Genomic DNA, 26,694 nt, shown 5'->3' with positions numbered 1-26,694 from the left:
CAGGCATGCACCACCATGCCTGGCTAATTTTTGTATTTTTTTTTCCAGGAGAGACAGGGTTTCACCATATTGGTCAGGCTGGTCTTGAACTCCTGACCTCGTGATCCGCCCGCCTCAGCCTCCCACAGTGCTGGGATTACAGGCATGAGCCACCGCGCCTGGCCCCACTTTAATTTCTGATCTTTTGTCTTCTCTCTCTAGAAACTTTTTAGGGTCTCATTTTTTTCCTCCATGATCCTCTTATTCAAACTTGGTGTTTTCATAATTCACAGCAATTTTCCTTAATGTAGGTTTCCCTTGAATCCATCCTGCTGGGCACCCAGCATATCCTTTAAATCTGGAAACTTACATTTCCTTTTATGTTTCTAAGTTTGGTTGTTTTTTTTTTTTTTTTTTTTTTGGTCTTCTCTAACCATAAAGAGACTTCATGTTGGGGAAACAGGAGTTCAAAAAACTTAAGGAAGATTTCATGATGAAAGCCAAGTGTCTACCCAGGAAGGAGAGTGAGGACACTGAAAAAGAGCATGAAAATAAAGAGAAAAAATGAGAGGCACCGTAGGCCTAACTATGGATAGCCCTATGCTTGGAAAGGTGTCTTCTGAGTGTGTAGTTTCTGATGCAGAATGAATCTTCCACACCAGCTGAAGGTTTTACCACACACTTTACACTCATAAGGTTTCTCGCCAGTGTGAACTCGCTGGTGCTGAATCAGGGTTATTTTCTGATTGAATGCCTTCCCACAGTCCTTACATTCAAAGGGCTTCTCCCCAGTGTGAATTCGCTGATGCTGAGTCAAGGCTGTGTTGGAGCTTAGTCGTTTTCCACACTCTTTACATTCATAAGGTTTCTCCCCAGTGTGCATTCGCTGATGGACAGTGAAACTTGAGCTACAGCTGAAAGTTTTCCAACATTCGTTACATTCATAGAGCTTCTCCCCAGTGTGGAACCTCTGGTGCTGGAGGAAGACAGAGCTGCTACTGAAGGCCTTGCCACACTCCTCACATTCATAGGGCTTTTCTCCAGTGTGGATTCTCTGATGCTGAATCAAGGCTGTGTCTGAACTTAAACCTTTTCCACATTCTTTACATTTAAATGGTTTCTTTCCAGTGTGAATTATCTGATGCCGAATAAGTAATGAGTTATATCTGAAGTCTTTTCCACATTCTTTGCATTCAAAAGACTTTTCACTAGTGTGACATTTCTGATGTCGGTGGAAGTCTGCTATTCGAATGAAATATCTGCCACACTGTCCACATTCATAAGATATCTGACCACTAGGAATTGTCTGATTTGTAGTGAGCTGTGTGCTGACACTAATATTTTTTCCTAATTTCTCAAACTTCTCTCCATTCTTGACCGCATAGGCCTCATGGTGCCTGGCTGAGGTATCTGTGAAATGTCTCCTCTTTGACTTTTTCTTAATTATCCAATGACCTTGGGGCTGCTCTAGGCTGCTCCCAAAGTCAAGGTGCTGGGAAACATTCCCTGGCAGCACCCCCACCATCAGTCGGAAGGACACTGTTTCTTTGGACACATGCTCCTTTGGAGTTAATCTTTCCTTCTCAGTTCTGGCCTCATCTCCTATCACAAAAAGAAAATACAAGTGTCAATCCCTGATCTCACACACACACACACTATCTGTGCTGAAGAAGAAACAGAATTAAGTGGTTCTAATTTGCCCTGAGTATATGAATATTTTCTAATATGCTCACAAGATGGCTGCCTAAGATCACCACACAACAGAGCCCCGCAGGGACATGAAAACTCTATGAGAGGGGAGGCAAGCAAGGCCAGGAGACATTCCTACAAACAGTGTGCAAACCAGAAAACTGCAAAGACTGTTAATTAGGGCAGAAAGACTAAGAGAAAAGTGAATGAGGTGGATAAAGACACAAACATAGAAAAGTAACATATGGAAATCCATAAGTGAGACGAAGACTCCCGAGATTAGAGAAGGGGCAGGTTGAGCAGCTCAAGCACTACAACAGGTCCCACAGGCTGAGACTCCTTAAGAGATGCTTGTTAGAAGACATCATCCATGTCATAATCTTGAAAAGAGAGCTGATCTCTACCATCAAGCTAGCTCTAGTAAAGCAGCAGGCTCCCATGCAGTGGTTGAGGATGCCATACATGGCAACCACCACAGCATCCTGAAGGAGAAAGGAAGGTTTGGAGGCTTGCCTTTAAAACCAAAGAGCAGTGGAAATGTGAAGAACTCATCTAAGAGTGAACGTAAGTCCCAAAGAGGGCCTGGTAATGATGCTTGCTATTTTTCCTAAAAGGTCTCATAGTTTGTGCATTTGTTTAATACAACAGTTTGAAAAGTGAACTACTAAACTCACATGATAATAAGGGAAAACCAAAGAGAAATATTCCCTCCACTATCAAAACCTTTTGCAGATTAAATAAAATCTTCAGCCTGCATGCATTCACAAAAAAATTGTTCAGAAAATATTTTTACTCAGATGACGTAGGGTCCTGAGGTCACATCCAGAAAGGTACAACTTAAACTCAAGACTTGGGAGTGGATCAGTAATGGGCATTATCTGCAGAAGAGCACAGAAAATTTTCACAGGCAGAGAAGGGGTGAAGCAGAAGAAAAAAGAATAAAAAATATACTATGTTTTATTTATTTATTTACTTTTGAGATAGAGTCTCGCTGTGTCACCCAGGTTGGAGTGCGGCGGCGCAATCTTGGCTCACTGCAAACCTCCTGGGTTCAAGCGATTCTCATGCCTCAGCCTCCCCAGTAGCTGGTACTACAGGTGCACACCACCACACCCAGCTAATTTTTGATGTTTTTTGTTTTTTTGTTTTTTTGTTTTTTTTGAGACAGAGTCTCGCTCTGTCACTCAGACTGGTGTAGGGTCCAGCCCTACTGGGCCTGTGGGTTTTTCTCCTCATGTGTGGAGACAAGAGATTGTAGAAATAAAGGCACAAGACAAAGAAAAAGAAGAAAAGACAGCTGGGCCCGGGAGACCACTACCACCAAGATGCGGAGACCGGCCCTAAATGCCTGGCCGTGCTATTTATTGTGTACAAGGCAAAGGGCCAGGGTATGGAGTGAGAGTCATCTCCAATGATAGGTAAGGTCACGCAAGTCATGCGTCCACCAGACAGGGGGCCCTTCCCTATTTGGTAGTCGAGGCGGAGAGAGAGAGGGAACAGCTTACATCATTATTTCTTCTGTGCATTTCAAAGGCTTTAGTACTGTCACTAATTCTGCTACTGCTATCTAGAAGGCGGAGCCAGGTGTACAGGGCAGAACATGACAGTGGACCAGGAGCGTGACCACTGAAGCACAGCATCACAGGGAGACGATTAGGCCTCTAGATGGCTGCAGGCGGGCCTGATTGATGTCAGGCCTTCCACAAGAGGTGGTGGAGCAGAGTCTTCTCTAACTCCTCCAGGGAAAGGGACACTCCCTTTCCCAGTCTGCTAAGTAACGGGTGCCTTCCCAGGCACTGGTGCTACTGCTAGACCAAGAAGCCCTCTAGTTGCCCTGTCTGGGCATGACAGAGGGCTCACACTCTTGTCTTCTGGTCACTTCTCACTGTGTCCCTTCAGCTCCTATCTCTGTATGGCCTGGTTTTTCCTAGGTTATAATCACAGAACAAAGATTATTATAATATCGGAATAAAGAGTAATGCTACAAACTAACGATTATTAATATTAATATACAATCATATATATAATCTATTTCTAGTATAACTATTCTTACTCTTTTATTATATATTTTCTTTATTATACCAGAACAGCTTGTGCCCTCGGTCTCTTGCCTTGGCACCTGGGTGGCTTGCCGCCCACAGGCTGGAGTGCAGTGGTGTGATCTCAGCTCACTGCAACCTCCACCCCCCAGATTCAACCGATTCTCCTGCCTCAGCCTCCTAAGTAGCTAGGATTACAGGCACGTGCTACCACATCCATGCTAACATTTTGTATTTTTAGTAGAGATGGAGTTTCACCATGTTGGCCAGGCTGGTCTTGAACTCCTGACCTCAGGTGATCCACCCACCTCAGCCTCCCAAAGTGCTGGGATTACAGGCATAAGCCACCAGGCCTGGCTATATATATACACACATATATATACACACACACACACACAGAGACACATATATATACACACAGACACACACACATATATATATATATATATATATATATTTTTTTTTTTTTTAATTAGAGACGGGGTTTCACCATGTTGGTCAAGCAGGTCTTGAACTCCTGGCCTCAAGTGATCCACCTGCCTCGACCTCCCAAAGTGCTGAGATTACATGTATGAGCCATTATGCCCAGCCTATTGTTAATTCTTATATCAATAGCCATCAAAGTGAGGAATTTATTCACCTTTAATTTACAATAAATTTTGCTTCAGAAATTTTTTTAAGTATCTGTGGGGGAAAGATGAAATAAGAATCAAAGGATATTGGTGACTGTTGAGGCTGGATGAAGGATACATGGAGTACATTATGCTGGTGTTTGCATATATTTGAAAATTTCCATTATAAAAATAAACTTTTTATTATTTAAGTCAGTACTTAAACAATATAGCCTGTGATATGCAGACGGTCAGCAATGTTGCCAGAAGCCTATTTTCCTCCAAAGGTGGCTGACATTCTCATCTTTGCAAAAACAAACTGGCAGAAAAATAAAATGGTTTCATATGACAGAGAAGAAATGAGCTGGTTTAAGTGCTGCCCAATCAGACAGTCTCCCTTGGCAGGTTGTGAGGAGAAGAGGCAAAGATGAATATGCAAAGAAATCTTACAGTCATTCCTGTCTTAAAAGAGATTGGCCCTTCCCCAGTTGAGGTAGGTTACCACCACGAACTAAGAGAATCACATGTAATCATTCCACAGGAACAAAAACAGTCTCCCAAGAGAAGGAACACTTCTTGTGCAATGAAATGTGAAAACAAGAAAGCAAGCCAAGCCAAAAAGACATCTAGTGGGTTCTCATGCTCACCTGGACAGATACCTCTGAGAGCCTCCCTGCCCATAGGTTCCCAGGGATCGAGGCCCCATGGCAGTTCCCCTTGCTCCAGCTGGGAGACCAGAACAGGCGTGGTGAATGGAAATGCTGCCCAGGGAGAAAGAAACAGGAAAAGGTAAGGGGAATCAGGAACCAGGGTCCTCTTGCAGCCCCCCCTTTATCTTTATCTGCTGAGCCAGGTAGTGAGAGACGAGGTGAGTCAGGGAGAAACTTAATCTATGCTGCTGGAGGACAGCAATTTCCCACAAAGCGGCACAGAGTCCCAGAATAATCCCACGCTGACATAAGGGAATCTCAAGTTTTCTTCAGAGAACTTGGAAGACACAAGGGGCTTTGCTGTGCTCCCAAGAGCTCCTTTCCCCCATGTTTGGGGTACAGTCCCTCCTAGGGTTGGAGAGACAGCTGATTTCAAAACCTGGGAACACAGGCTCTCTCCACCCAGAAACCTCCAGGTAGCTCAGCCTTCAGGGCAACAGGGAGTTATCAGAAACCCCACGAAGTTCTCGGGCCAGAAGTGGTGGCTCACGCATGTAATCCCAGCACTTTGGGAGGCTAAGGCATGAGGATCACTTGAGGCTGGGAGTTCGAGACCAGCCTGGCCAACATGGAGAAACCCCATCTCTACTAAAAATACAATAATTAGCCTGGTGTGGTGGCGCCCACCTGTAATCCCAGCTACTTGGGAGGCTGAGGCAGGAGAACCACTTGAACCTGGGAGGTGGAGGTTGCAGTGAGCTGAGATCACGCCACTGTACTCCAACCTGGGCGACAGAGACTGTTGTCTCAAAAAAAAAAAAAAAAAGAAAGAAAAAAGAAAAAAAGAAAAAAAAGAAACCCTACAAAATTCTAAGGAATAAAGAAGCCAGGATGCTCAAAGGGCAGAGGCCAAAAACAAGAAGAAGAGATGTCTTACCCAGGGAAGCCACATTTGCATAATTCTCCAGCATCACCTCCCTGTACAGGGCCCTCTGCACAGAGTCCAGGCTGGCCCATTCATTCTGGGTGAAGTACACAGCCACATCCTCAAAGGTCACTGGTTCCTAAAACAACAGGTTCCTGCTCAAACCCTGCATGAGGGCAGAGGACCAGGCTAAGTAGTGGGGCAGAGACCTACTGGGTCTAGTGGTATTGCCAAGGACAGTTACCCAGCACTCCACCAGAGGCCAGCCCTCAGCCATCTTTGCCCGCACCAACAGGAGAGTCCAAGGGTCTCTGCACCCCTTTGTGGTCATCCCCAGCAAACAGTTCTATTTTCATCTGCTGATCTCTGCTTGCCTCCACTGTGCCCTGCTCTGTGTGCCCATCTGTTCCTCTGGGCTCCTTTCCCCAGTGTGGGTTTTGTGTGCACATGCACAGGGGACATCTGTATAAACACAGTGAATAACACTTTTGTACTGATCTCCACTCTCTCCCTAACCCTACTAAAGTGATAGTAACATAATAGCCCAAGAGAAGAGTCAAAGCTGGCCGGGCACAGTGGCTCATGCCTGTAATCCTAGCACTTTGGGAGGCTGAGGCGGGTGGATGGCTTGAGACCAGCCTGGCCATGTGGCCAATAGGGTGAAACCCTGTCTCTACAAAAGATAAAAAATTTGCCAGGTGTGGTGGTGCATGCCTGTAGTCCCAGCTACCTGGGAGGCTGAGATGGGAGGATCACCTGAGCTTGGGGAGGTCGATGCTGCAGTGAGCTGTGTTTGCACCACTGTATGCCAGCCTGGGTGACAGAGTGAGACCCTGTCTCAAAAAAAAAAAAAGAGAGAGAGAAGAGTCAAAGCCAGCTAGAGGCATAAACAGAATTTTAGAAGGCAGAGAAAGAATGAATGATAACTAGACTAGAAAAGCAGACAAAGACGAAACTCAACTTCCGGCAGAAGGGGAAGCAAACAAAAAGGGGCCCAATTCAAACCACAGAACTAAGGATGAGCTAAGGATTTTGTAAATGTGCACTGTTGTTTATAACTTGGTAAAATATTCTATCTCCTTAAAAGCAACATAGAGAAGGAAGGACCAGGCCGGGCGCGATGGCTCAAGCCTGTAATCCCAGCACTTTGGGAGGCCGAGACGGGCGGATCACGAGGTCAGGAGATCGAGACCATCCTGGCTAACATGGTGAAACCCCGTCTCTACTAAAAAATACAAAAAAATAGCCGGGCGAGGTGGCGGGCGCCTGTAGTCCCAGCTACTCAGGAGGCTGAGGCAGGAGAATGGCGTAAACCCGGGAGGCGGAGCTTGCAGTGAGCTGAGATCCGGCCACTGCACGCCAGTTTGGGCGACAGAGCGAGACTCCGTCTCAAAAAAAAAAAAAAAAAAAAAAAAAAAAAGAGAAGGAAGGACCAACAAAGTATTTAGGACAATGAATGAAAAATATCTACACATAGGCATGTAACTGAGAAGTCTCAGAAAAATGAGAATACACAACAGATTCTACAGGCTTTCAGAGAAGGAAAAACAATACACACATGAAGACTGGGAAGTCGTGATGGCAACAGACTAAACAGCAAAAGTAAAAGGGTAATGTTTTTGAAAATGCAGGCCAGGTGCAGTGGCTCACACCTGTAATCCCAGTCCCTTAGGAGGCCAAGGCGGGAAGACTGCTTCAGCTCAGAAGTTTGAGACCAGTCTGGGCAACATGGTGAAACCCTGTCTCTACAAAATATACAAAAATTAGCCATGCAAGGTGATGCTCCCAGCTACTCGGGAGACTGAGGTGGGAGGATCACTTGAGCCTAGGGGAGGTCGAGGCTGCAGTGAGCCGTGATTGTGCTACTGTACTCTGGCCTGGGTGACAGTGGGACTGTCTCAAAAAAAAAAATGCTAAGGGAAAACTTCCAGTTCTTATCTAAGTGGAATCATGGGGGCTGGATTTTCCCTCCTGCCTGAAACAAAATAACTGGACAAATTATATAAAAATAATTTTTAAGATATCATGCAAAAAACGACAACAGTCCCTGAGAAACAGGAAAAAAAAAAAGAGGTGAGCCCTGTAATTCCCTAAGCTACTACCCTGAGGAGTTTCCAGGCTGCAACACAGGAAGAGGGAACTGAGGCAGAACCTGGCATATTTCCTTGTAGAGTCTGAAGAGACCAAGGCAGCTTGAGTTTATAGGACAGAATGCTAGCGAGGAGAGGGCTGCATAGAGATGGAATCTCAATTATCAGAGTATTCAACAAAATACAGATCAGTACATGGATGTGGGAAAACTAACCAAGGCCAGAGAAAGGATCATTTGGAAAGACTGAAAAGAACAATGCCTGATATTTACACACCATTAATCCTATGGAAAATGGAAAAAAAAAAAAAAAAAAGAGCCAGGCACGGTGGCTCATGCATGTAATCCCAGCACTTTGAGAAGCTGAGGTGGGCAGATCACTTGAGGTCAGGAGTTCGAAACCAGCCTGGCCCATGTGATGAAACCCCATCTCTACTAAAAATACAAAAAATTTGCCGGGCATGGTGGTGTGTGCCTATAATCCCAGCTACGTGGGAGGCTGGGGCACAAGAATTGCTTGAACCCAGGAAGCAGAAATTGCAATAAGCCTAGATCGCACCATTGCACTCCAGCCTGGGTGACAGAGTGACTCTGTCTCAAACAAAAGAAAAAAAAAGAAAATAGAAAAAGAGGATAAAGGGAAACGAAGAACAGTTGGGACCATTAGAAAACAAGTAGAAAGATGCTGGCCCAACTCTAGCCATATCAATAATGGTATCAAATGTAAATAATCTAAACATCCCAAAAGGCAAACATTGTCATACTGGATTTTTAAAAAAATAAGAACCTACTATCTGCCACCTTTAATAAATGTACATTAAATATAAAGACAGGCATAAATTAAAATCAAAATAATAGACATACCAATAACAGATATACCAAAATAATAGATATATCAAAATAATAGATATACCAAAATAAAAGCTATACCATGACAACATTAGTCAAAGAAAACTGTAAGGCCAGGCATGGTGGCTCATGCCTGTAATCCCAGCATTTTGGGAGGTGGAGGCGGGAGGATGGCTTGCATCTAGGAGTTTGAGACGAGCCTGGGCAACCTTGTCTCTAGGAAAAAGAAGTTAGCTAAGCACAGTGGTCCATACCTATAGTCTCAACTCCTTGGGAAGATCACTTAAGCCTGGGAGGTCGAGGCTGCAGTGAGCTGTGATTGCGCCACTGCACTCAGCCTGGGAGACAGAGTAAGACTGTCTCAAAAGGGGGAAAAAAAAAAAAAGCTGTAGTGGCCAAATTCATATAAGACAATGTAGATAGGTAGACAGTCCACAGTCTGCGCCATAAAAGAGAGCTCAATAAAAATCAAAATGATTCAAGTCATACAAAGTATGTTTTCTGACTGTAATGCAATTAAATCTGATATAACAGAAAGACTCCTGGAAAATCCCCAAATATTTGGAAAGTCAGTAACACACTTCTATAAGAGAATGTACAAAGTACTCTGAACTGAATAAAAATGAAAACACCATGTACTAGAATTTGCGGGATAATGCCAAAGCAGTACTTGGGAGGAAATTTATAGCACTAAATGCCTATTTTACAAAACAAAAAAGAAGAAAGATCTCAAATCTGTGACTTCAGCTTCCCCCTTAAAACTAAAAAAAGAATAGCAAATTTAACACAAAATAAGTGTAAAAAATACATTAAAGATCAAAGTGAAAACTAATGACATAAAACAGAAAAATAATGAAACCAGAAGCTAGTTCTTAAAGAAAAATTAATAAAATTTATAAACCGCTAGCCAGAGTGCCCAGAAAAAAAGAGAGAATACACAAATCACTAATATTAGTAATAAAAGAAGTGACACCACTGCAGATAATAAAAGATATGGACATATTATGAACAACTTTATGTGAGTAATTTCTACAACTTAGATAAAATGGATAAGTTCCTTGAAAGGCACAAGTTACCAAAACTCATTTAAGCTGCACATAGTGATGCATGCCTGTAGTCCCAGGTACCTGGGAGGCTGAGTGGGGAGGATCACTTCAGCCTAATTTGAGGTCAGCCTGGGCAACATAGAGAAAAACGTGTCAAAAAATAAAAATAAATAAACAAACAAATAAAAAGAGACAGATAACCAGAGTAGTCCCTATATCTACCAAAGGACTCAAAAATCTTACCAGAAAGAAAATTCCATGCCTATATACCTTCACTGGTGAATTCTACCAAACATTTAAGGAAGAAATGCAATCAACTCTACATAAATTATTCCAAAATATTAAAGAGGAGGGAGTATTTCTCATTCTATGGAACAAAGATATCACAAGAAAACTGCAAATCAATACCTCATAAACATAGACACAGAAATTTTAACAAATTAAATTCAATATATAGTACTAATAAAAGAATAATACATCATGACGAAGTCGGTTTTATCCCAACGCAGAGTTGGTTTAATATTTGAAAGAAAAATAATGTAATGTAATTCACCACATTAACGAACTAAGAGAGGCTGGGCACCGTGGCTCACACCTGTAATCCCAGCACTTTGGGAAGCCGAGGCGGGGGAATCACGAGGTCAAGCGATTGAGACCATCCTGGCCAACATGGTGAAACCTGGTCTCTACCAAAAATACAAAAATCAGCTGGGTGTGGTGGCACGTGCTTGTAGTCCCTGCTACTCAGGAGGCTGAGGCAGGAGAATCGCTTGAACCCCAGAGGTGGAGGTTGCAGTGAGCCAAGATCGCGCCACTGCACTCCAGCCTATCGATAGAGCGAGACTCCGTCTCTAAATTAATTAATTAATTAATTAATTAAGAGAAAAACCATATGATCATCTAAATAGACAGAAAAAGCATTTGTCAAAATCCAACATCCATTCCTATAAAAACTCTCACCAAAGTAGGAATAGAAGAGAATGCCTGATAAAAGGCATTTACAAAACAAAACAAAAAAGCAAGAAACCTACAGTGAACATCAGTCTTCAGTGTGAAAGACTGAATGCTTTCACCTTAAAAGCATAAATAAGACAAAGATATCTGCTCTCACCACTTCTGTTCAATATTGAAATAATGTTTCTAGCCAGTACAGTGAGGCAAGACAAAATGAAATAAAAGGCATCCAGACTGGAAAGAAAGGAGTAAAACTATCTTTACTTATAGATGACCTATGTAGAAAATACAATGGAATCTACAAAACAGTTACTAGAATTGCTATACTGGAGAAGCAAATACTTCTCCAAGCCTGCGGATTGGGGTGAAAGGGGTCTTTATTGGATGTAATAAATGCAGATTTCCACATTTCAGAATTTTCAGTTTTAAGCTGGCTTCAACTGCCAAATCCCAACCAATCCCCCCACACTCAATAGTTTTCTAGTCTTAAATTGGGCATTCTTACCTCTCCATCCCTCTCATAGTGACAGATGTACAATGGAAGCCACTAGCCTACACAACTCAAGATCTGAATGCAGAAGTGACACCTGTTCTCTCTTGACATCAAAAGGGTGAGAGGGAGGGAGAGGATGCTCACTCACCTGGCGCCAAGCGGTCTGGAGCATGGCTGGCGTCCCAGCTTCACACACTGCCTCGGGGTTAGGAGAAGTGAAACTGAAGAGAAAATAAAGAAGCACGGGTGAGACAGATGCTGCCTCGCACCCCGCAAATGCCCTCTATGCGACTTGGGCTCCTCTCCGTTCCGCTACCCCCTCCCTCACCCCAAACAGCAAAGGGGTTGGAAAACCAGGCAGAACAAGCCCCAGGGAAACCAATCAGTCACCCGGACCGCGAACCTCTTCTGCTCGGACCGCGAACCCCGCGCGGCGCAGGCGCAGATAAAGCGTGGAAATACCACCTGCAGCCGACACCGAGAGAAGCGTGGGACCCTCCGCCGGAAGTGCGTTTTCCATGCCCCTCCTCTCTAGGAACCTGGGAAGTTGCCAGTCTCTGTGGTTCCCTGCCCCAGCCGCCATCGCCAGTGTCCCTACTGCCTGAGACAACACGGGCCCGAGCGGGCAGCCCCAGGCGGGGATCCTGCAGCGCCCACACCTGGTAGCTCCTTCGGGGCATGACGTCCGGCCAGCTCAGGCCACAGAATGGTTACTATCCTGGGTATTATTCATGGTTGTCTGGCATTTGCCACTGTGGGTGTCCTTCCAGATAATGAAGTGACCATCGCTCCCTCCACATGCGCCAAAGCTGCCTGGATTGTGTGGGTGCGCTGCAGTGGGAAAAGTGGGCGTGGGGAAAGTCGAGCCCATCACTCAGAAGGCCGAATGTGTATGGACTACGTCGGTCCAGAAACCCAGCTGCACCGCTTACTAATTGTATGACCTGCAGCAAGTTTCCTTGCCCCGGTTTCCTTGTCTGTTAAATGGGTATTATGATGGTGGTACCAACCTCTTGAGGCTGTTCAGGGTTGATTCATTAAATTAGTTAATTGATAGGCAAATTATTTACAGCTGTGCCTGGCACACAGTAAGTGCTGGTGAGTTTGTATTGTTCTGTTTTCCAGTCGTGTCTTTTGAAGACACAAAATAGGTGCTGCTGGGACTCCAATATGTGGCGTGCTTTAGGGAAATAGATTTTTTTTTTTTTTAAGACAATTTGAGAAGTTTAGCGAAAGAGCTATTAACATTTGGCCTTAGAGCCCTTCCCTGCCCTGTACTGGGATGTGTGTCCTGGCCCACCTGGAGACAGATTTTAGTTATTCCTTCCACGGGAATTAGATGTATCCACCACCTCCAAAACAAGTCCTGCCATGGAGAGTACATTATGTATCTACTAGCTGCATAATAAACCACTGTAATACTTTGTGGCTGAAAACAATAAACATTGTTATCTTTCACAGTTTCTGTGGACCCAGAATTCAAGAGCAGCTTGGCTGGGTGGTACTGGGTGAGGGTCTCTGCTGAGGTTGCAGTCAGGTGTCATGTGGGGCTGAAGTTATCTGAAGCTTGACTGAGTTAGGAGGATCCACCTCCAAGGTAGTTTATTCACATGGCTGGCAAGTGGGAGCTGGTTGTTGGCAGGAAGCCTCAGTTCCTTCCCATGTGAGGGTTTTCACAACATGGCAGGTAGCTTTCTCCCAAAGTGAGGAATCCAAGAGGCCAAGGCCAAAGCTTTTATGACCTAGTTTTGGAAATCATGCACTATGATTTCCTCAATACATTCTCCTCAGAGATTAGTCATGATTCAGTGTGGGATGAGATACAGAAGGGTTTGAATGCCAGGATATGAGAATCATTGGGAGCCACTGTGGGGCCACCTAGCACAGAGATTTTAACTGTCACAGAAACAGTTCATTTTATAAAATCTATAGTATTTTCACTGTAAAGTTTATGTACAGCAATTGTTTTAAATAGATTTCCAGAAACAATGGCATGACAAGGACATACATTTGAATACTGCCCCTTTGCTAAACCTATTAAAATGAACATTTACCATGAATGAACATGCATATGTGGGTGCACATAAACATACATACATATACACCACAAATTCTAAACAGTATTAGCCAGTGGGAAAAAAGCTGATAAACTGGACTTAATCAAAGTTAAATCTTCTGCTTTTCAGAAGATACTTTTAAGAGAATGAAAAGACAAGCCACAGACTGGGAGAAAATAATGAAAATATTTGATAAAAGACTTGTTTCCAAAATATATAAAGGACTCTCAAAAGTCACTCATAAGAAAATAAACCAATTTTTAAAAATAGGCAAAAGATTTGAACAGATCCTTCACCAAAGAAGATATATGGAAAGCAATTAAATATTTGAAAAGATGCTCAACATTGTTAGTCATTCGAGAAATGCAAATTAAAACCACAATGAAACAGTATTACACACTTATTAGAACAGCTAAAAGTAGGGAAGACATCAAGTGTAGGCAAAGATGTATCAGAAGTGGAACCCATACAGTACTGATGGAAATGTACAATGGCATGGTCTCTTTGGAAAAACTTTGTAGGTTCTTTAAAAATTAAATATACACCTACCTTATTATCTAGCCATTTCACTCTTGTTATTTACCCAAGAGAAATTAAAATGTATGTCCTTACATTACAAAGACTTGCATACAAATTTTCATAACAGCTTTATTTATAATAGCCAAAAACTGGAAACAATTCAAATGGCCATCATTTGAGTTAAATTGTGGCATATCCATACAGTGGAATACTACTCAGTAATAACAAGGAATGAACTACTGATATATATGCAACAACATGGGTGAATCTCAAAATAATTCTGTTGTGTGAAAGATATCACACCAAAAAAAAAAAAAACAAAACAAAACAAAAAAAAACTTTAAAAACAGTAGATGCTGTGTGATAGCATTTATATAAAATTCTAGAAAAGGAAAACTGTAGTAAAAGAAAACAGATTGGTGGTTTCTTGGGGCTGGGGGCAGGAGAGGAGCAGGCTGGAATAGAGAGATTATAAAAGGGCATAAGGAAACTTTTTGGGGTATGATTATGTTATCTTGATTGCGTTATTTTTTTGAGAGGCATATACATATGGCAAAACTTACCAAATTATACACTTGATGCATGGCTTATTGTATGTCAGTGATACCTCAATTTAAAAAAAAATACATACTAGAAAGACAACATAATCTTAAAATGGGTTGTGTCCTTAAATCTAACCCTAGTTCTAATCCTGGTAGGACAAACCTGAAGGAAAAAGCCATTCATCAGGGAGGAGAATCAGCAGGCTGAAAGTGCAGGCCAATCACTTGAGGCCAGGAGTTGGAGACCGGCCTGGCCAACATGGCAAAACCCCGTTTCTACTAAAAATACAAAAATTAGCCGGGTGTGGTGACATGTGCCTGTAATCCCAGCTACTCGGGAAGCTGAGGCAGGAGAATTGCTTGAACCTGGGAAGCAGAGGTTGCAGTGAGCCGAGATTGCACCACTGCACTTCAGCCTGGCGACAGCCCAAGTCTGCATCTCAAAAAAAAGAAGGTGGGTGTTCTGATTAAAAGTTTGTCCATTTCCTACATGAGTTCGGTTTCTCCCCATTTGGATTTTCTGGTGCTGTGAAAGTTCTGACCTATATTTAAAGACTTTTCCACATTCTTTACAATTGTATGATATCTTCCCAGGGTAAATTATCTGATATTGGTGAAAGACTGACCTTAGTTTGAAACGTCGGCTTCACTCACCACATTGATTAAATCTGTTCTATATGAACTCTCAGATTTGTAACAAGATGCATGCTGTCACTAATGATGTTACCTAATCTCTTACACTTCTCTTCTTAACAGGCTGAAAATAAGAAAAGCCAAAATACTAATACCAGCACTTTGGGAGGCCGAGACGGGCGGATCACGAGGTCAGGAGATCGAGACCATCCTGGCTAACACGGTGAAACCCCGTCTCTACTAAAAATACATTTAAAAAAATGAGCCGGGCATGGTGGCGGGCGCCTGTAGTCCCAGCTACACGGGAGGCTGAGGCAGGAGAATGGTGTGAACCCGGGAAGCGGAGCTTGCAGTGAGTGGAGGTCATGCCACTGCACTCCAGCCTGGGTGACAAAGCAAGACTCCGTCTCAAAAAAAAAAAAAAAAAAAATACATGTTTCTGGATTTTTTTTATCTTGTTCAGTTAATTTATTTCAAATGAAGAAAGCCAGTTTCCATCCAATTACAATCATGAATTCCTCAGAGTTTATTTTTAGGTTAATATTTAGAAACATTACATTTTCTCACGGAAACAATGAACAATAATGATTATGTTTGCTTCCAGGCTAGCTCACAGAAGCCTATATTCCTCTAATTGTAATGAAAACACATCTTTGTATTGAAAACAGTAGAAAATTATACTCTGGTTTCTCTTCAGATCGTATAAATCTTTTGTCTTTTACTAAAGATTTCCATGGAGAGGAACAGCTCTGAATCTTAATATACCATCTCATGCCAGTTAGAATGGCGATCATTAAAAAGTCAGGAAACAACAGATGCTGGAGAGGTCGTGGAAAAATAGGAATGCTTTACACTGTTGGTGGGAGTGTAATTTACTTCAACCATTGTGGAAGACAGTGTGGCGATTCTTCAAGTATCTAGAAGTAGAAATATCATTTGACTCAGCAATCCCATTACTGGGCATATACCCAAAGGATTATAAATCATTCTATGATAAAAACACCTGCACACGTATGTTTATTGCAGCACGATTCACAACAGCAAAGACTTGGAACCAACCCAAATGCCCATCAATGATAGGATTAAGAAAATGTGGCACATATACACAATGGAATACTGTGCAGCCATAAAAAAGGATGATTTCATGTCCTTTACAGGGACATGGATGAAGCTGGAAACCATCATTCTCAGCAAACGAACACAAGATCAGAAAACCAAACACTGCATGTTCTCATTCATAAGTGGGAGCTGAACAATGAGAACACATGGACACAGGAAGGGGAACATCACACACTGGGGCCTGCGGGGGGTGGGGGGCTAGGGGAGGGATAACATTAGGAGAAATACCTAATGTAGGCGACGGGTTGATGGGTGCAGCAAACCACCATGGCATGCATATACCCATGTAGCAAAACTGTATGTTCTGCACATGTAGCCCAGAACTTAAAATATAATAAAAAAAAAATAGTAGAAAGTTTAATTATCCCATTAAGTAAAAAAAGGTGTGTAGGGGGTGCTCTGTAATATTTGTCTGTGTAAGAGTAACCACTTTCATCCTTCACAGCAGTCATATAAAAGAAGAAAAACGTTTTGCATGACAAATTATTAAAACAAAGGACTGGGCATGGTGGTTCATGCCTATAATCTCAGTGCTTTGCAAGGCAGAGGCTGGAGGATCACTTGAGACAAGGAGTTCGAGACCAGCCTGGCCAACATCGTAAGTCTATTTTATTTTATTTCACTTATTTTATTTCATTTATTTTATTTTATTTTATTATTTTATTTTATTTTATTTTGAGACAGAGTCTCACTCTGTCGTCCAGGCTGGAGTGCAGTGGCACGATCTCAGCTAACTGCAACCTCCGCCTCCTGGGTTCAAGCAATTCTTCTGCCTCAGCCTCCCTAGTAGCTGGGATTACAGGCACCTGCCACCACGCCCGGCTAATTTTTGTACTTTTAGTAGAGACAGGGTTTTACCATGTTGGCCAGGCTGGTCTCAAACTCCTGACCTCAAGTGGTGTGCCCGCCTCAGCCTCCCCGAGTGCTGGGATTACAGGTGTGAGCCACCGCATCCGTGACCCTATCTCTTAAAACAAGCAAACAGACAAAAACAACAACAAACGAAGAGGAAAAGCAGGAAGTGAAGCTCACAGGTTCTCTCACTCACCAGAACAGACACCTCTCAGGGCCTCTCTGCCGAGCAGCACCCAGGGATCTGGGCCGCACGGTATTCCCCCTTGCTCCAGCAGAGATATCAGAACTTGTTTAGGGAATAAAATGTTTCTCAAGGAGGAAAAAAAAGGAATAGGAAAATGTGGGGAGTCAACCATTGTTGATTCTGGAACTCTTTTCAGCCCATCTTTTGCCTTTAGCAAGTGGAGGAAGAATTGGAACACCCAGGAGAACAAGCGAGGCGGGATCTCAGGGAAAGGGGAGCACATGACAGAAGGAGCCCAACTCTCTTACTCAGGAAGGAGCATAACACATCTGGCCCTGTGAGGGGGTGGGCTGAAATAGTGGTAGTATCCCACCCACATGGTAGGAGGCTAAGATCTCAGGAAAACAGGGATGGTGTAGGGACAGAGGGCTCAATTAGGGCATCAAAAAAATTTTCATTTCACATTTTGTCCAAAGCAGAACCTCTACTAGGGAACTGGGGACATCTGTTTCAATAGTACAGAGAACCTAGGGTTCTCCCTGGCCAGCAGTCCCTGAGGCGGGTGAGTTGGGAAACTCAGTTGATGGGATTCTGAAAATGAGCTTATGAGAGATACCTCAGCCTATAAGAGGAAAGAAGCCAGGAAGCTCCAAAGTACAAAGGCTGAGTCCTAGAGAGAGCCTCACCCAGAGGCTATATCTCCAATACCATCTCTGTACAGGGTCTTTTGAGCAGGCATCAGGCTGGCCCATTGCTTGTAGGTGAAATAGAAGGTCTTATCCTTGATGGTCACTGGTTCCTGAAACAAAAGATTCCTACTCAAGCCCGGGGGAACAGGGGAAGGGGGCAGATGTGCTGTAGATAATTAGATGGCCAGATGAAGACCAACATAGAAAATCAATAGTATACCCCAGAATTCAGTTGGAAAATGGACAAGACCTATAGCACACACATGCATGTGTGCATACATGCGCCTGTGCCCCTTCATAAAAGAACTGAATAAATGGTAAGAGAGAACATGTTCATAAGTGGAAAGCATTATTTTTCTAAAACTGTCATTTCTCATTTAATCTATAAGTCATTGCAATCCCAAAGGAAATCATTTTTTATTCTAAAGTTCTAAAGAATCTGGATTGTGAAGCTTATATGGAGGGACAGATGGAAAGACTAGTAAGAATATTTTTGGGGGAAAAAGGAAATTTGCTCTACCCAGATATCAATCCATACTATAACATTACAGTAATCATTTCCTGGCTGTACTCCTGCAATAACCTCCTAACTCAAATCTCATTCATTTTTCTCTTACATACCCAATAATGTGTAGGTGTGTAATAAAGCAGATTTTGCAAACAGTCTGAATGATCTGATAAAAAGTTCATGAAACAGTCAAAATCTCTTTAATGGCTATCATTCTTCTTAGGGTGAAATCAAACTCTTTCCCATGACCTCTAAGATCCTACTGATCTGGCCCCTACGTCCCTCTACAACTTCAGCCCATGTAACTCTCTCCCTGGGCTCTGTCTAGTCCAGCACCCTGGCTTCCTTTTTTTTTCTTCAAACAAGTCAAACTCTTTCCTACCTCAAGGCCTTTGTATTTGTTCTTCTATCAGCCTAAAATTCTCTCCCCTTGTTCTTCCCTTTCTTTAGATCTCATTGAGGACATCGCCTGTTCAGTAAGTTGTAAAAACTCTGCGTGAAGAAGGCCTTGCCCAGTTATACAATATCAAAGCCACACAAAAAGTGGCCCACCTCTTTCTCTCTCTGACCTCATCTCTAACTACCAGGTCTGGCTCCTTTTCCTTCTGAAATACTTGCCTTCTTTCTGTTGCTTAAAAACTCAAACACTTTAAGATTGTTCACACTTTAGGACCTTGCTGTTCCCTCTGCCTGGTTTGGTCCCTCAATTCATTCTGTTCAAATATCACCTCCTTCAAGAGGTCCTCTCTGACCTTCTTCCACTCCAGGCACTATAGTCACTTTCCATCCCCTCACTTACCCTTCCATTTTGGCATGTATCATTCCCTGACAATTCAGTATACATTCACGGGTGTGTTGTGTGTGTCTCCCATTAGAGTTTACAGCTCCATGAAGGTACTGTCTTGGTCACCATTGGCACAAAGCAGAAACCCCATAAATATCTGTTAAATGAATGAATCAACAAAGTAAGAGCTCAGTAAGTTATGTAACTATTATTATTTCCCATTGTATCTGCAAAGCTTATTCCATGGCCTGGCATACAAAGGCTGCTCAGTATATACTTGCAGAATAACCAGGCCCCCAGGCGTAAGCTGTTCTACACACACTATTTGCAGAGCAAATGTATTTCTCCAAAGGACTTTTCCTACTTACCCTGGTGGACTTCATCTGTAGAACGTGTGAATTTCCAGTTTCCAGAAAATTTTACTGGCAGTTGCCTCCCTCCACTTTACCAATTAAATGGATCTTCTCAAAATCATGTGCTGTCTCTAACCAAGACACATCTTAGTCTGGACAATCTCATTTAGCCTCAAATCACTTCCCCCCCAAAATACACAGTTTCTTGTGTATAGACACACATATACACTTGCTACAGCCACCCTGCAATGGGAAAACCAGGTCAGGCCCCTGAGACCTGTACTGATTTCTCCGACAGCTGACTTAAGGCAGACTGTTAGGAAGCCCAACTCAGCTGGGACCATATTCTCTGCAGAAAGGGCTGCATTCCCCTGGTTTCCTGCACTGCTCTCTGATTTTGGAAAAGGAAGAGTCTCGGGAACTAAGTGAGGAGAAGAGAGCCACAAATAAGCCTGACCTTCTCTTGCAGCTCAATATGTGCACTACTCCCCCGTATCATCCTGCTTAAAAACCTTTAGAACTATGTCTTGTCCTCCCACTCCAGGGTTACCTGGCCCCACCTTCAGCTGCAGAGTTATAACTGCTCCTTCAGTTTATTGCTTCATCCAATTGCGGGCAAGACACAAGGTTTCTCAAAACATGCCACTACACTCCATAGTCCAGAACTGAATCTCAGCTACAGGAGAATCCTGGTCTCAGAGGAACTGCTTGGATTTGTAAAAGAAAATAAAATTTCAGGACCTTCTAAATTTATTATGTCAAGCGGGAAGTTAAGCCCTGGAGAGTCGCATATTATGTATGCTATTCTTCTTATTATTGTTTAACTCTCTTCCTCATTGTTCTTATTCTGTAAATGACTAGGAGAAACCAGAGACCAGATCTTCCCCCTTCCAATCACTGATCTTCGTTATAGATTAACTGTCTCCTTTATTATCCTGTACCTAACTCAGACCAGATGGTGCCCAAGGCCCCATGACAGTTATATCTTCAGGGTGGAATGTTAAATATACTTTTCCTGGAAAAAAAAGACCACCCAACTAATCAAATAATCGTAACTATGCATTAAAACCTTACATAGAAATATGTTGAAATTCTATGACACTTCCCTGAACTTTGTCTATATAAACGATCTTAAACGTCTACCCTTTGGAAGACTGACTTCCATTCTTTGGAATCCGTGCTTCCTGGGCAACCCGTCCTTAACTTTGCACTTGAATAAAAACTATCTTTAAACCAGATTCTGACTTTTTGATTATTTTAGGTTGACAGGTTGGAGTAGAAAATAGTTTTTGCTAAATGTGTTCAAAGACCCTGACCATGACCAAGAGAGGCCGCCTCTGGAAAGAAATCGGGCAGAGGACTGCTGAACCAATAAGGGTTTACAGGACAAAATGAAAGTGCAGGCTTGCCTACGGGTCAAAGCTGGAAAGAATGCCCAGAAACAACAAGAAAAAGGCTCAAGTGCCCCGTGGGTAACGCTGGGCGCAGACCCGCTAGGATCACTGAGAAGACGGCCAGCCAATGTCATCAGCCACAACTAGGAAGGAGGCCACAAAGGCCGGCGCAGAAAGCCCTCCAGGCGGAGAAGAACGAAATGGGCTCACGGGGTCTCCTCGCCCCGCCTGGGATCACCGAGGGCCACGTTTCGCTTCCAGGCTGCGGCTCTCTGGTCAGAGCGCCACCTTGCAGGTACACTCTCCCACGGGACCGCAGGGGCTCCACCTGGCGGCAGCGAGCCGGAAGTACGGCGGGAGCCTGGTTCTCTCTAGGAAGCCAAAGGGTTCGCGTCTCGGTGGTGCGTTGGTCCAGAACCCTCACGTGACAAGTCAGCACAGGCTGCTCTTCTTGCTGGTCAGTGTTGGAGATGCGCCCTGGTCCAGGCCCCTCCTTGCTCATTAGTGTTGATGATGCCGTGCTGCCTAGCGAATCTTGATGCAACCCTGCCTCCACAAGCCTCGTAGCTGGCTACAGATGGGGCCACAGTGGGGCCCAGGAGGGTGCACATATTTTGGGATTCGTCCTGCAATCCTGGTTGTCCACATGCAACTGGGATAGAAAAGCCAGACTTGCGGCCGGACGTGGTGGCTTCTGCTTGTAATCCTAGCATTTTGGGAGGCCGAGGCGGGCGAATCCCTTGAGCTCAGGAGTTCGAGACCAGCCTGGGCAACATGGTGAAACCCGTCTCTACAAAAATTACAAAAACTTAGGGGCCGGGCGCGGTGGCTCACGCCTGTAATCCCAGCACTTTGGGAGGCCGACGTGGGTGGATCACGAGATCAGGAGATCGAGACCATCCTGGCTAACACAGTGAAACCCTGTCTCTACTAAAAAATACAAAAAATTAGCCGGAAGTGGTGGCGGGTGCCTGTAGTCCCAGCTACTCGGGAGGCTGAGGCAGGAGAATGGTGTGAACCCGGGAGGCAGAGTTTGCACTCCAGCCTGGGCGACAGAGACTCCGTCTCAAAAAAAAAAAAAAAAAAAAAAAAAAAAAAAAAAAAAAAAAAAAATTAGCCAAGCGTGGTGGCGTGCCTATAGTCCCAGCTACTTGGGGGACTGAGACAGGAGGATCGCTTGAGCCCAGGAGGTTAAGGTGGCTGCAGTGAGCCAAGATTTCCCCACGCCACTCCAGCCTTGGGGACAAAGTGAGACCCTGTAAAGAAAAAAGAAAAGAAAAGAAAAGAAAAGAAAAGAAAAAGGAGGAGAGGAGGATTTGACTTCCAGGGCATGGCATCATATAGGGAAATATTAATAGCTGTTTGTATCTCTTCATAAGCCTTCACCATTCCTAGGACCTTGTCCAGGGGGGGCTGGACTGGTAAAGATGAATCTAACCATCTCCAGTCTGTTCTCTATCGCTATTCCCTCTAAAGGCCTTGTTAACACAGCAAGCTTTGACATACTGAGTGTTAACCTCCCCCGAGGGGAAGCCTACAAACTAGATAAATAGCCCAATTTCATACTCTCAAGTGCAGAGGTGTATTGGCCAAGCTTATTATAATTTGGACTGAACTGTAAGAGGCAGAGTTCTTCCCTACAGCTTGTTAATTGCTGTTAAGACATAGAGAACAGGCCGGGCGCGGTGGCTCACACCTGTAATTCTAACACTTTGGGAGGCTGAGGTGGGGGTATCACGAGGTCAGGAGTTCGAGACCAGCCTGGCCAAATTGGCAAAACCCTGTCTCTACTAAAAATACAAAAATTAGTTGGGCATGGTGGCACATGCCTGTAATCCCAGCTACTCGGGAGGCTGAGGAAGGAGAATCGCTTGAACCTGGGAGGTGGAGGTTGCAGTGAGCTGAGATCATGTCACTGCACTCCAGCCAGTGATGGGAGCAAGGCTCCCTCTCGGAAAAAAAATAATAAAAAAAAAGATATAGAGAATAGGAAGTTTATGGAATAAGATGTGTCTGAAGGTGGTTCTAAGAAATCTTAGCTTGGGAAGATGACAGCTAGGGGCAGAGGCATTCAAGGAAAACCAGGGAACCCTACCGGAGACCTATTCTGGTAGAATAGGATATTCCAGAGACCTATTAGGAGGAATGGCAGTAGTGACCGAATTAAAGGAGAAATCATGCAGTCACACAGTTTTTGTTAACACCAAGACAGCTTCCATATTGGAGTGAATATGAAAATACAAAAAAAAAAAAAAAGAAAAGAAAAGAAAAGAAAGAAAGAAAGAAGGAAAGCCAGCCAGCCAGGCACGGTGGCTCGCGCTTGTAATCCCAGTACTTTGGGAGGCCAAGGTGGGCGGATCATGAGGTCAGGAGATCGAGACTATCCTGGCTAACAAGGTGAAACCCCGTCTCTACTAAAACTACAAAAAATTAGCCGGGCGTGGTGGCGGGTGCCTGTAGTCCCAGCTACTCGGGAGGCTGAGGCAGGAGAGTGGCGTGAACCCAGGAGGCGGAGCTTGCAGTGAGCTGAGATTGCGCCACTGCACTCCAGCCTGGGCAATAAAGCAAGACTCCGTCTAAAAGAAGAAAGGGAAGGGGAGGGGAGGGGAGGGGAGGGGAGGAGAGGGGAGGGGAGGGGAGCCAGGGAGAACTATAACCATAACTGAATCAAATGGATCAAATGGAGAGCTATAGCCTGAGAGCCAGCCTTGCTACTGTTGAGTTGGTTGCACACACATATCCCAAACAGAAAGACCCAACTCACTCAACTATGGCCAGTTGGGTCAACTAAGACCCAACTCACTCAACTATGTGGCTGTTTACCCCAAAGACAGAGCCCCAAGGAAATCAGAGGAGACTATATCCCCATTTCCCTAACCCCACCAGCTATTCCACCCACTGACCAGTCACAAACCATCATCAGAGGAAGATGTGAATGCAGTCTGAGAGATCACTGAGAGCCAAAAAACGTTAATGGAGTATAACCAACACCAAGGCAGAATGAACTGTCAAAGATAAATTTATGAAAGCTTCCAAGCAGAAGAGAAAAAAAAAAAAAAAACCCTGAAGCTTCTCAGTTATCTTAGTTGTCAGGAGACATAGAGCAATAGAAATGAGGGAAAAGGTTGTGATCTAATTAGCAGCAGGCACCTTTTGGGTGTCTGATCAGCCCAGTCAACCACCGCCTCCCACAGGATAGGGCCCTGGAAGCCTCATTTACATTACATGACCTAGCCCCCCTGGGCCATAGGAGTAAACCAGAAGTGAACATCTAACCCAAACTGAGCAAATCCTATTGTCTCTCCCAAGAATTAGTAATTAAGTCTGAGAGAGTCTAACTCAATTTGGGCTGGTTTCTGGAATGGAGTTATACACTTGGGCCCTCTGGCAATTTCTGCCCTATGCCTAGGATTAGAGAAAGCAGGAAAGCAAAGAGCAAAAAAGGGATCAGAAGTGAGGAAAGAGCTGAGACTGAACCTGCGTGCGCTGCCCGTTGTTCCTGATTGCTTGGATTTTCCACGCTTCAGAACTTCTAGTTGCATTCTTGCCTTTAGGTGCCAGGGTACATGCAGAAATCCTCATAATAAATTAAGTGTATTTAAGTTAATTCAAGTAGGTTTCTGCTATTTTTAAACAGAATCCTAAATAACACACTTAGCTAAGTCACTTTTTTTTTTTTTTTTTTTTTTTTTTTGAGACGGAGTCTCGCTCTGTCGCCCAGGCTGGAGTGCAGTGGCCGGATCTCAGCTCACTGCAAGCTCCGCCTCCTGGGTTCACGCCATTCTCCTGCCTCAGTCTCCCGAGTAGCTGGGACTACAGGCGCCCGCCACCTCGCCCGGCTAGTTTTTTGTATTTTTTTTTAGTAGAGACGGGGTTTCACCATGTTAGCCAGGATGGTCTCGATCTCCTGACCTCGTGATCCGCCCATCTCGGCCTCCCAAAGTGCTGGGATTACAGGCTTGAGCCACCACGCCCGGCGCTAAGTCACTGTTAAAGGCCAAAGTCTGAAAACGACACAACTTAGTTAACAGACATCCGTCTTTCCTGAAGAAAGTGGACATTCCTTATGCAAATCTTGAACTAGCAAGTAGACAGGAGTATGAGCTGTTTTTGTTCAAATTCTCACATAAATAGTTGGATTTCTTCCCACACCAACAACCAATTCTTCAGCTCTCTGGACACCAGCTAGGTGTCTAACAATTCAACTCTGGCACTAACTACCCAGAGTTAGCATCAAACCATACAGGTTAAAGGCTCAGTCCCACAAGACTGTCCTCACTTTAGATGCCAATCACGGGGCCACTGTACTTCTGTTCCCATAACCCTCTTCTCATGTTTAATAATGTGCTAGAATGGCTCACAGAAATCAGGAAGGCACTTTACTTCCTCTTACTGATTTATTGTAAAGGAAACAACTCATGAACAGCCAAATGGAAGAGACGCAAAGGGCAATGTATGGAGGGAGGGGCATGGACCTTCCATGCACCACTCTCCAAGCACCTGCATGTGTTCACAAACCTGGAAGCTCTCTGAACTCCCTTGTTTAGGGTTCATATGGAGGTTTCATTACATAGGGATAATTGATTACATTATTAGCCATTGATAATTAGCTCAGCCTTCAGCCCCTCTCCCCTTCCCAGAGGTTGGAGGTTGGGGTTGAATGTTCCAGCCCTCTAATTATTCCTTGATCTTTCTGCCATCAGACCCCATCCCTAAGCTATCTCAGGGACCTCAGCTACCAGTCATCTCATTAGCATACAAAAGACACATTACTCTGGAAGTTGTAAGGGTCTCAGAAGCTCACGTGCCAAGAACTAAGACTGCATATTATTAAAAAAAAAAAAAAAAAAAAAAAAAAAAAAAAAAAAAAGATGCTCTTATCACTAGGAAATTACAAGGATTTTAGCAGCTTTATGCCAGAAACTGGGGAAAAGGACAAATATGTCTTTCTTATTGTATTACAGTATCACAGGGGGAAAAGTCAGTATGTTTAGATATAACCATTTCAGTTTCCGAAGAAATAGAAGGCCAGGTGCAGTGGCTCATGCCTGTAATCCCAGCACTTTGGGAGGCCGAGGCAGACGGATCACCTGAGGTCAGGAGTTCAAGACCAGCCTGGCAAACGTGGTGAAACCCCGTCTCTAGTAAAAATACAAAAATTACCCAGACGTGGTGGCTCATGCCTGTAATCCCAGCCACTCAGGAGACTGAGGCAGGAGAATTGCTTGAACCCATGAGGCAGAGGTTGCAGTGAGCCAAGATCGCGCCATTGCACTCCAGCCTGGGTAACAGAGTGAAATTCCATCTCAAAAAGAAAAAAAAAAAAAAGAAGAAGAAGTAGAAACTCCTTGGAAGAACACTATGTTGGAATCTAAGTGATAATGAGTTTATTTTTACACATCTATTCCCACTGTGAAACTCTATCAGAAGTTTCACAGTGATGGCCCCTATCAGAAAACACCTGAGTATCTATTAAGTACCAGAAAACTGGGCATCATTAATACCTGAATTAAAAAGAATGACACATTATTCATCTATTTTCAGCACCTACTATAAGTACTGTAGAAGCTTTGTAATAACGTTTGTGTAACAATGCAGTGGTGGGGGGGGGGAACCCCTCTAAATATCTGTTCAATGAATAAAGAAAAAAATAAATGAGAAAATAAACTTCACCAGTCAAATCCATAAATCTCTTGGCTATGAAAACTAGGGCAGATCCATTTATTTTTCCCT

At 43.8% G+C, this 26,694-nt stretch overlaps 1 protein-coding gene, 1 long non-coding RNA gene and 1 other non-coding gene across 7 annotated transcripts; 1 reads left to right on the top strand and 2 right to left on the bottom strand.

Moving 5' to 3' along the window:
- Positions 1–369: 369 nt before the first annotated feature.
- Positions 370–12,132, bottom strand: LOC105480249 (zinc finger protein 620). Of its 5 annotated transcripts, none has more exons than XM_024792524.2 (5): positions 11,715–12,132; positions 11,473–11,545; positions 5,906–6,032; positions 4,966–5,079; positions 370–1,581 (listed from the first exon to the last, which is right to left on the bottom strand). In XM_024792524.2, exons 1-5 carry the CDS (start codon positions 12,002–12,004, stop codon positions 578–580), a joined length of 1,608 nt encoding a protein of 535 aa, XP_024648292.2. In that variant the 5' UTR covers positions 12,005–12,132; the 3' UTR covers positions 370–577. The 5 variants fall into 5 exon arrangements, with proteins under 5 accessions (XP_024648292.2, XP_011737137.2, XP_011737138.2 ...); XM_011738835.3 differs by having other exon boundaries at positions 11,728–11,815; XM_011738836.2 differs by having other exon boundaries at positions 11,653–11,740.
- Positions 12,133–14,013: 1,881 nt separating this feature from the next.
- On the bottom strand, positions 14,014–22,039 carry LOC139361945 (uncharacterized). Its single transcript, XR_011619998.1, has 2 exons — positions 17,053–22,039; positions 14,014–15,992 (listed from the first exon to the last, which is right to left on the bottom strand). It is a non-coding gene; the product is annotated as an uncharacterized lncRNA (long non-coding RNA).
- On the top strand, positions 15,753–15,864 carry LOC112426445 (U5 spliceosomal RNA). Its single transcript, XR_003017777.2, has one exon. It is a non-coding gene; the product is annotated as a U5 spliceosomal RNA (small nuclear RNA).
- Positions 22,040–26,694: the final 4,655 nt, after the last annotated feature.

This window comes from Macaca nemestrina, chromosome 2 (genome assembly GCF_043159975.1).
Source record: "Macaca nemestrina isolate mMacNem1 chromosome 2, mMacNem.hap1, whole genome shotgun sequence".
Taxonomy (NCBI): domain Eukaryota; kingdom Metazoa; phylum Chordata; class Mammalia; order Primates; family Cercopithecidae; genus Macaca; species Macaca nemestrina.
This window is presented reverse-complemented; position numbering and strand designations above follow the sequence as displayed.

What these genes read in the sequence shown, in the direction of transcription:
- LOC105480249 (XM_024792524.2), bottom strand. Translation starts at nt 12,004, where the DNA reads ATGCCCCGAAGGAGCTACCAGGTGTGGGCGCTGCAGGATCCCCGCCTG. An exon ending in AGAAGAGGTTCGCGGTCCGG is followed by an intron (nt 11,546 to 11,714) that starts GTGACTGATTGG and finishes TTTTCTCTTCAG; the next exon opens with TTTCACTTCTCCTAACCCCG. An exon ending in TCCAGACCGCTTGGCGCCAG is followed by an intron (nt 6,033 to 11,472) that starts GTGAGTGAGCAT and finishes CTGTTGTTTTAG; the next exon opens with GAACCAGTGACCTTTGAGGA.